The 15,618-nt window shown below is 43.5% G+C and overlaps 1 protein-coding gene across 5 annotated transcripts in view; it reads left to right on the forward strand.

Annotated features, from left to right (window-relative positions):
• INPP4B (inositol polyphosphate-4-phosphatase type II B) overlaps positions 1-15,618 on the forward strand; it is a 463,330-nt gene that overhangs the window by 197,413 nt on the left and 250,299 nt on the right. For all 5 annotated transcript variants that reach the window (XM_007668427.4, XM_039913682.1, XM_029076612.2 and 2 more), the window contains exon 7: positions 315-431. In XM_007668427.4, coding sequence (XP_007666617.2) covers positions 315-431 — 117 coding nt within the window. The remainder of the gene's footprint in view (positions 1-314; positions 432-15,618) is intronic.

Below are 15,618 nucleotides of genomic sequence, written 5' to 3' on the forward strand. Positions count from 1 at the left end.
TTCAGAAAAAAATGTTTATCATCTCATGGTATGAATTGTCCTGATGGATGATGACTGGGTCACATGAGGACATTTATTATCAATGTCCAGACTCCTCTTGGTCCCTCAAGCACCTCTTCGTGTGTGATTAGGTTTTTCTATACTTAGATTTTATATTGCCGTCACTGGGTGGTATTTGGCCTTCCAGATCTCTTTCTTTATTGTAATGAAAGCATTTCCTAAAAAAACAAACTGTTGCTCTCATCTGTCATTGCATGCTGAAGTGCCTGCAGCTGCTACCTTACTGATTTAACCCATTTACTTGTGCTGTCCAGGGAACAAGAGATCCACTGTTTCTGACTGGTGTGGCATTTCCACCAGACTACCCCATCTATGAGGAAACCAAAATAAAACTAACCGTCTATGATGTCAAGGATAGAGCTCATGACACGGTAAGTACTTGGGCTTCTTTTTTATTAGGTGAAAGAAAGAAGGGAGACTTAAATGTTATTTCAAGTTCAGTTTTACCATTTTTCTTCCATTTTAGACACAGGGGTGTATATTACCCGGATTTTCTTTGCCTTGTACCTGGGAACTGGAGGGACCTTGGAAGGGAAGACAGATGGAGTTTTCTCATTTTTGTCAGATTGTAGTCTTGATCATGGAGTTAGTTTCTTGCAGCTTCTTGAAGGCAGAAAGAGTTAATATTGTGTGCTATTCCCTAATTGGTGGGCAAGCGTGCATATGGAATAGATTACCGGCAAGCAAAATATGGTATTAACCAGATGATAATGCTACTCAGGTCTAAACTGGAGAAATAGTGAGGCCTATGACTTTGAGTGGTAAGAAAGATTACAGGTAATCAATCGCATTTCAGTCTTGCGAACATGGAAATTGGACATACACTAAGGAACTAGCTCAGTTATCAGAACCAAAATGGAATCAGAGGTGGGAGGGAGAAGAAAGTGATGCTGGAATCTTAATAATAATGATTTAACAGTAATTTGTATTTGTTAGCAGTTACTATATGTGAAGCACTGTACTAAGCACTGGGGTAGAAACAAGAAGATCAGGTCCCACATGGGGCTCACAGAACAGGTATTGAATTCCCATTTTTGCAGATGAGGGAACTGAGGCACAGAGAAGTTTGTGACTTGCCCAAGGTCACTCAGCAAACAAGTGACGGGAGCTGGGATTAGAACCCAGGTCCTCTGACTCGCAACCTGTGATCTTTCTGCTAGGCCATGCTAAATCGAATAAGCCCATTCATTTGTCAGCTATGAATTGGCCCTACCCACCCATGAAAGGGGATGTAGCTGGAGGGAGAGTGTCAAGAAGGTGAGATAATCTGAAAGGGTGTGAATAGCTCTCAAAGCTTTTGTCTATACCTGATATCCACAAATGAAGTTGGCTTTCAGTATGAATGACTGATCCTGGTCTGAAATGCGTGATAGCAAGGTATAGAGGTGGAAACCAAAGTCTTTTCCAGGGGTGGGGAACAGTGTTTTTTCTAATATCAATCAATGAGAAAAGTGGTTGACACATAGTAAGTGCCTAACAAATATCATTAAGAAAAAAATCAATCATAGTTATTGAGATCTTACTGTTTGTGGAGCACTCTACTAAGCCCTTGGGGTGGGTATGATACATATTCTAATATATTAGCTGATTGCTTCCTGGTATCTTAGAAATATGTGGGTCTTCCAAAAGTCAAGGAGGTCATCCTCTATACATCTGACTGGAAATCCTGACTCCAGGAATGCCCTCAGGAATGCCTAGAATGGAGAATCTGTTCCTATCCATGGCCCTCTTTCTCTGCCCTGCCCCCCAACACACACACACACACACACACACACACATAGACACACACACACACACACACACACACACACACACACTTCCTCTCCCAGTTAGAACAAGGGAATCGGGACATGAACATTTGTGGGGAGGAGAGGAGAGTTGGTGGATGAGAAAATCTTTGAGGTAAGTAGGGAGAGTTCTAAATTGTTCTTCGGGTGGCTTTAGAGAGAGATTGTAGTTAGAAGGAGAATTGGAGAGCGGAGCCCTTTTGTGCTCTGGTCCTTTTAAATTTTCAGATCTCTGGATCCTTTCAAAGTGGTTACCGAGAACAGTGCGAGAAGTATGTTGAGGCCACAAAATGACAGAAAACCAGCTTTCTGTTTTACTTAGGGGGAAGGCCCAGTTAGCCAATTGCTTTTGTTTTAAGGGAGTATAAATGTTCAGTTTATCCCAAATCACTAAATGCTTGGAGGTCTTTGCCCATTTGGCATCTAATACAGATTAATGAACGAACTGCTGATGACGTGCTCTGAGAATTCTTATATCCAGGTTCCAAATGTACAACTTTCAGAAAAGCCTGTCTGAGCTGATAGACCTGAGGATATCTGTCAGCCCAGATGAGCTTAGCAGTGTTAGCCTCAGTGTGGAAACCTGGGTGAAGGGACCAGCTCATTCTCTTACTGAATCCAAATTCAGTTTCAACTCGACTTTCAGAATGGTTTGGTGCCCTCTGAAGGAGGAATGGTGGCCCTGAGTTTCTCAGCGGAATTACACAGGTCTATGGCCTTGCCGCAGACCCTAATGGAGGTTCAGAATAATCATCTGTGGGCAGTCCCAGAGCCGGGTCCATCACGGCAGATTCCCGTGACCCTTCTGAGTAGGGGGATGCCTGCAGCCCACTTCTCCGGCAGTTTCACTCTGTGTGAGCAGGCGGGGCCGGGAGACATTGTGGGTAGCTCGAAGCTGGAAGGAGAGGATCAAATTTCACCTTAACCTATTACTTCTAGACTTTCTACACAAAACGTGCATTTTATTAAATCTGCCAAGCCCAATCACCTCCCCCACCTTGGTGGAAAAAGGGCAGTTGGAAGGCTGCAGAAGGCAATCCCCTGTTACTTTCTGCCCGGTGGATAAGAACATCTCTCCCACTCTCCCTCTGCACCCAGTTGAGGTGAGTTTCGCTGGACTCGTTTCCTGGACTCTGCAGCCTGGTTTGGAACTGTGGACCAGGTAGGTCAGCGAGAGGCAGGGCTAAGAAACTCCCAGCTCTAGTGCTTCTGCTGAAGGATCATCCCCACTTCCCTATGCCTGCTTGGAGGAAAACCTCCGGGTTCAGAGTAGAACAGTCGTGGCTAGGAGCTGCTGTGATCTGGGTAGTTCTGTAGCCTTGAATTCTTTATCGATTGGTTGATTCAATAGAATTGGTGGCAGTTTATTGGGGGAAGGTTTGGCCAATGGACTGGAGCTTCAGAAAAGAAACACTTCCGCTAGGAAGAGCAGGGGACTGACAGGGCTGAAGCATCCTTCCACTGGGCAACAACCCTCCGTTTGTCTTATGAATTAACTGTAGAACCCAGAGCGGGCTACTAACTTTCAGAAGTCTGTGCAACCCTGGATCCTGGCTTACACTATGCTGGCGTGGTTTAATCTGTAAACTTTTAGATGGCAGGTATTTTGTTTGTCCAACTTCCTGATCAATATTTAGCAGATTAGTCACTTCAGCGTCACTCCATGACTCCCTTTTGGCTGTTGATTTTGCGTGACACAAGGCCTGCCCTCCTCACAGTACTCTCTCACCCAGGTATGGAGTGTGTTAGCTGCACTGGTTTCAATTTATGCCGTGGTTTTACAAACTCAAAATGTGATGTTTTTGTAATTACCATTCCTTCAGAAAAGAATGAAGCAGAGGCTGGTTATTTTAAAGGTTAGTCTATTTAGGTTAGGAATAGCTTTTAATTACTGCAAGTATTTATCCAGCACCCAGCAGGAACAAAAGGAAATTTTGAAGAAAGATGGGAGCTTCATTAGCTTCATCCGAATGGAACAATTGACACTACTGAGTTCAGTCTGGCACCGAAATTTAAAAGGAATGTATTTTTAAATTTATAGGCAGATCCATGCTACAAAGGCAGTGGGTGATGTCACATTCTGAAAAATGTACAGTGACATCTGTTTCCACATCAAAAATATTTTCATCTCATATTGCTGTAAGCCAGGTTTACTAATGTTTCATTGAGTTAAGTCTGACTCTCATTAAGATGTGCTTGTTGAGGATAGGGCTAAATGCTGAGGTCACAGCTGTTCTTTAAATCAATTCCCTAGAATCCCAGTTGTCATTTTTTAAAGCACTGGACTTTTGCTTGCTGATTATAGAGCGATGCAATCCCTGAATAAACATGTGGAGTTGTTTTTAACTTGGAGAACAGCTAAACACGTTTTCTAATACATGCGACTACGTTTTGGAAAGGAGTTCGGTCTCTTCAAAAATAGAACTTACAAAGCATTTCCATATCAATAGAATTTGTGTGGTATTTTTATTTTTCAGTATAGCCATTTGAAAATGCCTAGGTGGTGATGGTAGCTTTCAGAACTTGTGAAAGCGCAGTTACCTAAGAAAAGCAAAATGGCTTGGTTGATTTTGCGTGCTTTCCCTTGCACAGAGATCAAGTACAAGCGTGGTGGTTTGGGTCTGATTTTCTTATTGGCTGCCGATAAGCCGGCACGGCAGTTTTGTGTAGTAATCCCAGAGCAAAAAGAAAATGGTTGAAGAGAAGGCAATTAATGTACACACCTGTACCCTAGAATATAAATTCCTTGTGGGTAGGGATCAAATCTACCAATTCTATTGTATGGTACTCTCCCAAGCACCAGCACAGTGCTCTGTATACAGTACGCGCTCAATGAATGGGAAGCAGTGTGGCCTAGAGGGCCTGGGAGTCAGAGGCCCTGGGTTCTAATGCTGGCTCTGTCACTTACCTGCTATGCCATCTTGGGCATGTCCCTTAACTTCTCTGTGTCTCAGTTCCCTCATCTGCAAAATTCAATACCTGTTCCCCCTCCTACTTAGACTGTGAGCCCCAGGTGGGACCTGATTATCCCCTGATTATCCTGTATTTATCCCAGCGCTTAGTACAGTGCTTGGAATATAGGAAGCACCAAATACCACAATTATGATACATACTACTGTAATTGATCTATACAGAACACCATCCGTGTAACGAACGCACTCTCCCATTGCAGACATACGTGTATAACACATGCAGTTGCAGCCAATCACTCTCCTGCCCCTAAATATGCTTTCTCACTTTTGTAATCTGGGTTTGGCTATTCCCAAAGTACCATCTATTTTTAGCCAAATAAAGAGAAAAACTGTATAGTGGTGCTTATTAAACCCTCTTTCATACCAACAGAGCAATTTTTTCCTATTTCATCACATTTTTCTGAGCTGGAAAATAGTTGATCTGGGCTCAAAAGAAAATGATTGCATCTCAAATATTCTTTTCCCTTAGTATTTTCCACTAGATTTTCCCAGCCAGCTTGTCCAATTTTAGTATATGCAAGAAACTTTTTTTCATGGCATTAGTTATTTTTGTTTTACAAAACAAAAATAACTAATGCCAAGAAAAAGTTATCTGATGAAAAAATTACTAAAGTGGAGATTGAATCTCTAGTGGAAGCAGAGGTGAAACTTGAGATGTCTAAAGAATGCTGTGGGCTTCTGGGGGTGTGGGGCGATGGGACTGGGAAAGGGTCAGGTAGCCCATAGCAGGGAGGCATCATGAGAGACCAGAAAAATCAGCTTTCTATTGTACTTAAGGGAAAGGCCAGGCATCCAGGTCCTGTGGAGCAGCAGGAGTTCTCCACTTCTTACATTGCATCTCGCTTTTAGCCCAAATGGGGTTAGCATAATAACAGTGCCCTACGGAGGCTGGTGAGATGCACTATATCAACCTGAGCCCATTTTTGCAGAGAAAGAGATTGAATTATAGTGTATTAGACCTAATCAAGCCATGTGCCTCCGTAGCATTGAGTGGCTAAACCAAAAGTGTGTATCCACTCTGGGAAGCCAGAGATTGACACACACGAGCAGAAAAAGATGAGGACAATTTCTTTGTCCCCACCCTGTCTTACACAAGTAGGATTTTCTGCAATCAATCATATTTATTGAGCACTTATTTTGTGCAGAGCGCTGTAATGAGTGCTTTGGAGAGTACTCATCACTCAAGCCAAAGAGTGAATTCAGTGAGAGACTGGCTCTCCTCCTTAATCCAGGCTGATTCAAGGTGTTCGGGAAGAACATCTCACGACCTAGTGGCTAGACCATGGGTCTGGGAGGCAGAAGGATCCACGTTCTAATTCCGGTTCTGCCACTTGTCTGCTGTGTGACCTCGGGAAAGTCACTTCACTTCTCTGTGTCTGTTACCTCATCTGTAAAATGGGGACCAAGACTGTGAGCCCCTTGTGGCTCGGTGAAAAGAGCACGGGTTTGGGAGTCAAAGGTTCTAATCCCGGCTCCGCCACCTGTCCGCTCTGTGACGCTGGGCAAGTCACTTAACTTCTCGGTGCCTCACTTACCTCATCTGGAAAATGTAAGGCTGTGAGCCTCATGTGGGACAAACTGATTATCCTGTATCTGCCCCAGCGCTTAGAACAGCGCTCGGCACATAGTAAGCGCTTAACAATAGCAACATTATTATTATCACAGTATAACAGAATTGGCAAACATATTCCCCGCCTACAATGAGGTTACATTCTAAAGGGATAGGCAGACATTTGTATAAATAAATTATGGATATGTACATAAATGCTGTGGGGATGAGGGAGGGTGAATAAAGGGTGCAAGTCTGAGGCAGAAGGGAATGGGAGAAGAGGAAATGGAAGCCTAGATGGGGAAGGCCTCTTGCAGGAGTTGTGTCTTCTGTAAGGCTTTGAAGGTGGGAAGAGGGATTGTCGGATATGGTATTCGTTATGATATTTAAGCCCTTCCTACGTGCCAGGCACTGTTCTAATCACTGGGGTAGATTCAAGCTAATCAGGTTGGACATAGTCTATGTCCCACATGGGGCTCACAGGCTTAATCTTCATTTTACAGGTGAGGTAACTGAGCCACAGAGAAGTTAAGTGGCTTGCCCAAGGTCACAGAGGAGAGCCAGGATTAGAGCCCAGGTCTTACTGACTCCCGGGCCCGTGTTTTATTCACTAGGCCATGATGCTTCTCTTATGAAGAGGGAGGGCATTCCAGGCCAGAGACAGGATGTAGGCATGGGGTCAGCAGTGAGATAGATGAGATGGAGATGCAGTGAGTAAGTTAGCATTAGAGGGGTGATGTGGGGGCTGGATTTTAGTAGGACAGCAGCAAGGTAAGGTAGGAGGGGAAAGAGTGATTCAGTGCTTTATAGCCAACGATAAGAAGTTTCTTTCTGTTGCAAAAATGGATGGGCAACCGCTGGAAGTTCTTGAGCAGTGGGAAAACACTGGCTGAAGTTTTTGTAGAAAAACGATCCGGACGGCGGAACGAAGTATGGACTGAAGTGGGGAGAGACAGGAGTCAGGGAGGTCAGCAAGGAGACTAATTCAGTAATCAAGGCCGGTTAGGATAAGTGCTTGGATTAATGTGATAGCAGTTTGGATGCAGAGGAAAGGGCAGATTTTAGGGATATTGTGGAAGTTGAATGGACAGGGTTGAATGAGAGATGAGTCCAGGATAATGTCAAGGTTATGGACTTTTGAGACAGGAAGGATAGTGAGAGGAAAGTCAGGGGGAGGTTAGGGTTTGGGTGAGAAGATAAGGAGTTATGTTTGGGACATGTTAAGTTTGAGGGTTCAGTGGGACATCCACATAGAGACATCCAAGTGGAGATGTCCTGAAGGTAGGAGGGAATGTGAGATTGCAGAGGGGAGAGAGATCAGGGCTGGAGATGTAGACTTGGGAATCATCCGCATAGAGATGGTAGTTGAAGCCAAGGGAGTAAATGAGTTCTCCAAGGGAGTGGTGTAGATAGAGAATAGAAGGGGACCCAGAACTGAGCCTCGAAGGACTCCCAGTTAGAGGATGGAGAGGCAGAAGAGGAGCCCGTGAAAAAGACTGAAAATGAGGGGCCAGAGAGATAGAACTAGGAGAGTATGGTGTCCGTGATGCCAAGGTTAGATAATATTTCCAGAAGGGGGTGCTTGACCGTGTTGAAAGCAGTTGAGGGTTCTAGAAGGATTAGGATGGAGTAGAGACCATTGGATTTAGCAAGAAGAACATTGGTGACCTTTGAGAGGGCGGCTTCTGTGGAATGAAGGGGGCAGAAGCCAGATTGAGGGGATAAAGGAGCGTGCAACAGAATATGCAACAAATGAACATAAAGTGGGGTGAATATCCACCTTGTGATACATTCCCTGTGGATTATCAGCACCAAGAAATGTACCACATCAACAACCATATTACTGAACACCTACTTTATGCAGGACACTACTCTGCGCTTGAGAATATGCAACAATATGCTTATATGCAATGATAAGCGATAGAGAAGCTTATAGAGGTACATGGGATGTGCTTTAATTAAGGGTTTTGGAGAGAATGCTATAAGGGAATTAGGGAAAATTCTTTCCACCTGTTTATAGCGTGCAATGCTATGATATCTGTTACCGATTTGTACATTCCAAGCGCTTAGTACAGTGCTCTGCACATAGTAAGCGCTCAATAAATACTATTGATGAATGATATGCAAATGAGTGCTAGTGTGTACTGGCATGCGTACTACAGTGTGGGTGTCTTCAGGTACGCAGCCCCCACTCTCAGAAGAACCTACTATACTGGTTTTGAAACGGTGACCAGCATTTTTTGGTATTTTCTCCTGTTTGGTGCAGGTGGAAGGGGCAGGGGGAGGTAAAAACTGGCACTTGTAAAATCAAAACTGGAGTAGAAAGTAAACATTCTTTCAAACACGCTCATGCCTCTCCTATCCTAAAATAACCCTCCTTTGACCCCACAGCTCTCTCCAGTTATCTCCCCAACCTAGTCCTACCATTCTGTTGCATAGTCTCAAGTGCAGAGTGTCCTGCACAAAGTAGGTGTTCGGTAATATGGTTGTTGATGTGGTACTGATGTTGGAGCTGATAATCCACAGGGACTATATCACAAGGTAGATATTCACCCCACTTTATGTTCATTTATTTTCTCAAAGAGAAAGGCGCCCCAGGAAATAGATTAATTTGCTTGATAAGTAAACGACTTTGAGTTTTACTTAACAAATTAGCCTTAATTGTGCATTTAAGTGAAGGTATCAGATGTGAATCATTTTCACCTTAAGCTATGTGCCCTTCTTCACCTCATTCAAATTTTGACTCTCCACCTTTATTTTTTGTAGTGTTTATTGATACTGATTATTATTATTTCTAATGGTATTTAAGTGCTTACTATGTGTGAGGCACTGAACTAAATGCCAGGGTAGGTACAAGATAATCGGGTTGAACACCGTCCCTGTCCAACATAGGGTTCGTAGTCTTATCCCCATTTTGCAGCTGAGATAATTGAGGCACAGAGAAGTTCAGTGACTTGCCCAAGATCACACAGCAGACAAGTGGTGGAGCCAGGATTAGAACACAGTCCCTCTGACTTGCAGACCTGTGCTCTTTCCACTAGGCCACGATTTACCTGAAAGCCAAATTTACCAACTACTTGTTTTGTTTTGCTGTGTCCCCTTTCTAGACTGTGAGCCTATTGTTGGGCAGGGATTGTCTCATCTGTTGCCGAATTGTACATTCCAAGCGCTTAGTACAGTGCTCTGCACACAGTAAGCACTCAGTAAATGCAATTGAATGAATGAATGAATTTAGCAGAATGAGAAGTATCGCTTTCCACACTGACATTTCCTTTTAAAGTTGCAGCCAAAAATTGGTTAAATTTACATTCATTTTGCAATGTGCGGAGATAACCATTATCATTTCTTTAAGGCCCAGAACATTCCAATTATCGGACCCTGTTTTTAAATCTGAACACCTCTTATCCGTTCATGAACCTGAATCACTGGATAAAATTTGGGATCTGATTCCGATTGTTCACATCTCATCTTTAGCAATTCTGAAGATCCCTTCGCCTCCGGATGGTGTTGACATTATCCTGGGAATCATTCAATCAATTAGCTTTTATTGAGTGCATACTAAGCACAGAGCACTCTTTTAAGCACTATGAGGAGGGTCATAGAATTAGTAGACTCATGTAAGCCCTCAAGGGATTTACAATCTAGTGGGGGGAGAGGGACAGTACAATAAAATTGTTTGTGGGACTCCTTTTCCTCTTTTCAATCTCTGGCAAAATCTCAAATGCACACAGTAGGTGCTCGGTAATATGGTAGTTGATGTGGTACTGATGTTGGTGATGATAGTTCACGGTGGTGAGTATCCACGGTGGATAGCCATCCCACTTAATGTTCATTTATTTTCTGAAAGAGAAAACCACTCTAGGAAATAGGTGTTTGCCTGACAACTTGGGGGTTTCCTTAATAAATTACATCTAATAGCGTATGTAAGCCAAGATCCCTAGCCCTTTTACAACACCCCCGATAGCACAAGTGGAAAGAGAGTGGAAACCACTCGCGCTATTGAATGGAAATCATCTGACCTTGTCTGGGGGTAACGGGGAAATGGTTGGAGTTCTTCTCTCGGAGACACCACACAGTCTGACGAGTTATGAGGAAGTTGTGCCATATGGAACCGATAATATGGAGGTTGCTTCATGTCTCTCTTCGCTGCTCTGTACCGCAAAATCTAGTGGGATGGGGGTTAGCAGATCCAGTCTTCCTTTGTTTCCCAAAATGAATAAGCATGGTTCTTGACTGAAGATGCTTGTGGAAATCCTCTAGAAAATCTCAAGGCTGACTTTGTAGATTAGGGGTTCTCTGTAAGTAAACTAGTAACGAAGAACCAAAGTTGAAACTAAAGAGTGACTTTCCATAGTATATCAAAGATCAAAAGCAATGGGAAGCAGTGCTAACTAGTGGAAAGAGCACAGGCCTGGGAGTCAGAGGATCTGGGTTCTAATTTCGACTCCTCTACTTGTCTACTGTGTCACTTGTCTCTGTGCCTTACCAACCTCACCTGAAAAGCGGGGATTAAATCCTACTCCTCCCTATTTAAACTGTGAGCCCCATGTGGGACAGAAACAGGGACTGTGATCAACCTGATTAACTTGTATCTATCCCAACACTTAGATCAGTGTTTAGTAAGCACTCATCATTTATAATTACTGATAGTAAGAATAAATGATAATAGTAATTAATAATAACTATAGACAGCAACCTAAGAGTCTGAAACTAATCTTCCTTTACACTTGACTCTGCTTTTTGACTGGTGACAAGATGGCACACTTTATAGATGACAGAAAATGCCCGCCAAAACCTTCTAGCTAATTTTGATAAAATTCTTCCCATGTCTTATATTTCCTTCATTATTCCCTCAGGTGAGATTTGTTAGGGAACTAGGCTGTATTATTGAAGATATGACTTTGTTGAAGAATATTAGTCAGTCATCCTAAGTGTCTTAGTATGGTGATTCACCTTCCAAAAATATTTGAACATCAGCCACCAGTAGAATGGCAAATTGTGAAGTGGAAAAGCAATGGGAGTTACACTGCTTCCAAACTCAGAGTTCTAGCTGCTTTCTCTATTCAAATCTCCTTTCCTTAAATCCTGGGCTTTTTAAGCACTTAAAACATAATGAAGCATTCATTGGTATCAATGAAATTAATGTGTTCTGCCACCTAACTGTCTAGTGTATTTTACTCAAATGGCTTTCTCAATTAGTGGTTTTGTTCCAAAAGACAATTTAAGCCTCAACAGAAACCATTTTGTTGGAACGATTTTGTTAATAAAATATTTTTTCCTCTATCCTTGAAATTTATGATCTAAATCCTTCAGCTCCTTAAAAGGTCAAATATTGCTACTCTATTCATCTTCTTAAACACCTTCAGCTTTATAAAAGGGCACCATCTATTCTGCATAGCTACAAACAGAATTTATGGCACATACAGAGCTTAGGTTTTTTAGATTTCCGAAATTGTCATATAGCTTAGGGCCCGTGTTTCATAACAGAACCTTGTCAGAACTAGTGATTCCATGTGAGCCCAAACTATTTGAGAAAATAAAAAAAATTGTGATTTTTTTTTTCAAAACTTCCCAGATAACAAAAGGAAACTGGAAATGTCCCTTTCGTTCTCTGCTGAATGATTTTTATTGGTATTAAGGCAGAAGTGGAGATCTTGGGTAGAGGAGGCTCCTGCCTCATGTTAATGCGGGCTGCAATCAATCTGGATTCATCTCTGTCCCCGCTTCCACTCTTTGTGACCGAGCTGAATGGAAGCAAAGGTTGCTGTTTCCTCCTTTTTTTGTGAAAGGTTCTATGGGATGGACCTCAGAGAACCGGCTAGAAAGTTGACTAGTGCCCAACTACAAGCATGCAACTGGGCATCAGGAGACCCGGGTTCTAAACCTACCTTTGCCACTGACTTGCTGTTTGATTTTGGGCAAATGGCTTAATTTCTCTGTGCCTCAATATCCTCACCAGTAAAATGGGAATATGATACCTCCTCTCCCAACCACTTAGACTGTAAACCCCATGGCAGATAGGGAATATACCTGATCTGATCATCTTGTTCCTTAACTCTGTGCTTAGCACATAGTAATCACTTAATAAATGCCCTAAGGATTAGATGGGCTAGAAGGGGTGAGAGAGAAAACTTACCTCTTGCTCTCTGCCCACCTCCTCTCCCGTGGCCTCGCTCCATCCGTTCCTTATGCCTAATGATTACCTACTGCTGGCAGCCAGGAACATTGAGGGTCAGAAGGGAGCAGAGGGGCCTGGCAGTAGTCATGCCTGCCTGGCTGTGCCACAACCAAACCCCTGGACAATGAAGAGGAATTTCCAAAATGGAAAGAAGAACATCGTCTGTCCAGGCAGGAGACTCCTTTTCACTACCCTAAGGGCCAGTATGGCTCTAGCAGAGATGGTGGCTGTCTCTCCACCATATGACGTAGTGGATAGAGCAGTGGCCAGAGAGTGAGAATAGCATGGGTTTGAATCCCAGGTATTCCACTTGTCTCCTGTGTGACCTTGGACAAGTCACTTCACTTCTCTGTTCCTCAGTTGCCTCATCTGTAAAATGGGGATTAAGTCCGTGAGCCCTATGTAGGACAGGAACGGTGTCTCACCTGATTTGCTTGTATCCACTCCAGCGCCTGGCATATAGTAAGTGCTTAACAAATACCACAGTTAGTAGTAGTAGTACCCAGGTGGGGCGTCCGTCGGGTCCAGCCGAAAATGCAATGATTAATTTGTTCCACAGCCCGGTTGGGATGCAGGAAAGTACCTTAAGGTTGGTCATGGTTCTGCCTAAAGCAGGACTTCTCATCAGCTTAGGTAAAGCAACTTTTCAATGACAAAAATGAAATGACCTTTTCTCATCGTGGCTCAGTGGAAAGAGCATGGGCTTGGGAGTCAGAGGTCGTGGGTTCTAATCTGAGCTCCGCCGCTTATCTGCTGTGTGACTTTGAACAAGTCACTTAACTTCTCTGTGCCTCAGTTACCTCATCTGGAAAATGGAGATTAAGACTGTGAGCCCTGTGTGGAACAACCTGATTGCCTAGTATCTACCCAGCTCTTAGAACAGTGCTTGGCATATAGTAAGTGCTTAACAAATACCAAAATTATTGCTATTATTTGGTGCTGCCTCAGGGCTTAACAAATACCAAAATTATTATTATTATCATTATTAACATTTGGTGCTGCCTCAGGGCCGGCTGTCCTGAAAAAGCTCAGTGGCATGTGTATGGGGGGGCGTTTTTCGTACTCTCATAGGCAAGAGGAACAATAATGAGGGTTCAGCTCCCTGGGGCCAAGGATATGGCGAAAAGTCGACTCTATGTCACTCTTGCCGCTATCTGTCTCGGCCCACTGACTGGAACCAGAGGGCATCAAGTTTGCCCCCTGAACCATAAACTATCTTAAAGAGACCAGATTCAGTCCAAGGGCTTGGACTGCTGGACTGAACCCTGTTAGTTGTGTTTATTGAGTGCTTACAGTGTGCACAGCACATGATAGAGTTGGTCGACACGTTCCTTGCCCTAAATGAGCTTACATATGATGGTTCGAGAACAAGCCTTGAGTTCAGGGGGCAAACTTGATATCCTCTTGTTCCAGTTGGTGGGCTGGGGGTAGCAGTCGGAGTAACACTCCCTGCGGTCCCCAATCCCGCTCCACTGTGGAATCCCTGTTCCCCCTGCACTCCATGGAGCTCCCTATTCCCACCAGTGATCCACTGGGCCCTGGGAATGCTGTTTGGGATTAGATCCTCTACCCAGAGGAGACTTTCTAGGCAGGAAACTCGACCGAAGACATTGAGCTTTACTGACAATCAAGTGAGATACATTCTGGCACCCAAAATGTTGCTGTGCTATGTTTTCCAAATGCAGATTGCTATCTCATTCATTGCTGCAGTAATGAATGAAATTGTGTGGAACTGGATGGAGTACTGTTATAATTAGCCAACTCAATTTAGAATTTAAAATTGTGTTTATGTATGCTTAATTGAAAGTCCTATGATATAACAGTAAAAGTTGAGATCATTTCTAGGCCTTACTCCTCCAGACTTTTTTAGTAGTAGGGAGTTGAGATGGTCTGAAGGTCTTTCGTTAAGAGGCTGACATTTTCTCCTCCCTGCTGCAGAAAGTTTCTCCTCTCCCAGATTGCTCCCAAGACAGAGATACTTGATAAGAATTGGACCATAAAGTACTTTTTCGTGTTCATGAATCCTAACACTTTTCCTGGGAGAGAATTAAGCACTATCATCTCTATTTTAGCAGAGAGATTAAGTCAGTTGCCCAGGAGGACCGAGAGAAGTCAGGATCTGAACTGGTGTTTATCTGTGTTTCTGGTTCCTGGTTCCAGCATTAGATAATCATCCCCATTGCCACGGATTTATTCCCGATGGGACCAGGTCTGTAACCTTGAAGTCTTTGTCCTTTGTTTACCAGGAAGAGGCATCCCAACAATTCACCTTCACAATTCATGATGCAGCTCCAGCTCTTAGTGGAAAAATCAAAGATGAAATAGCTGATTGATGAAGCTGAAGCATCAACTCTAAATGTTTTGGTGACAAAGATGCAGATAAATGAGTGAAAAGGGTTGTCTTTGATCAGGTGTAGATACTCAGCATTGTGGGCAGGGAATGTGTCTGTTTATTGTTGTATTGTACCCTTCCAAGCGCTTAGTACAGTGCTCTGCACACAGTAAGCGTTCAATAAATACGATTGAATGAATGAATAATAAACTGCTGGGCAGCCCCAGTCAGAGATGGGGAGAGGGAAGGAGGTCATTCATTCATTCAATAGTATTTATTGAGCACTTACCATGTGCAGAGCATTGTACTAAGCGCTAGGGAGAGTACAGTGCAACAATAAACAAATTCCCTGCCTACAGTGAGGTTACGGTCTAGAGAGGCCTTCCTCTCTAGAGGTAGCTCAAAGGCTAGAAGAAGTACCCACTCTTTCAGTAATCCCGCTCCTTGAGCAAGCAGCCCTTCCCCAAATCAAGGTTAGGAGCAGTGGGTTCCATGGATTTCAATGTTACCCTGAGACAGTAGGAAGATGTTTAAGGGTAATACTGTTCATTTAACTGTACTGTTTTCCCCTTCTCCCGCCCCCATTCTGGGCCTGGGCCATAAAAGGCCAGCTTTGTGTCCGGCAGTTAAATGCCTGCGACCTTCAGATGGGGAAGAAGAGAGGCAGAAATCTCCGGGAATGATTGCTCCGGTCTTAAAACCAGCACGGCTTATATTTATGGAAAGTCTGCCCCGTGCCA

The sequence above is a fragment of the Ornithorhynchus anatinus genome, chromosome 12 (genome assembly GCF_004115215.2).
Source record: "Ornithorhynchus anatinus isolate Pmale09 chromosome 12, mOrnAna1.pri.v4, whole genome shotgun sequence".
Classification (NCBI taxonomy): domain Eukaryota; kingdom Metazoa; phylum Chordata; class Mammalia; order Monotremata; family Ornithorhynchidae; genus Ornithorhynchus; species Ornithorhynchus anatinus.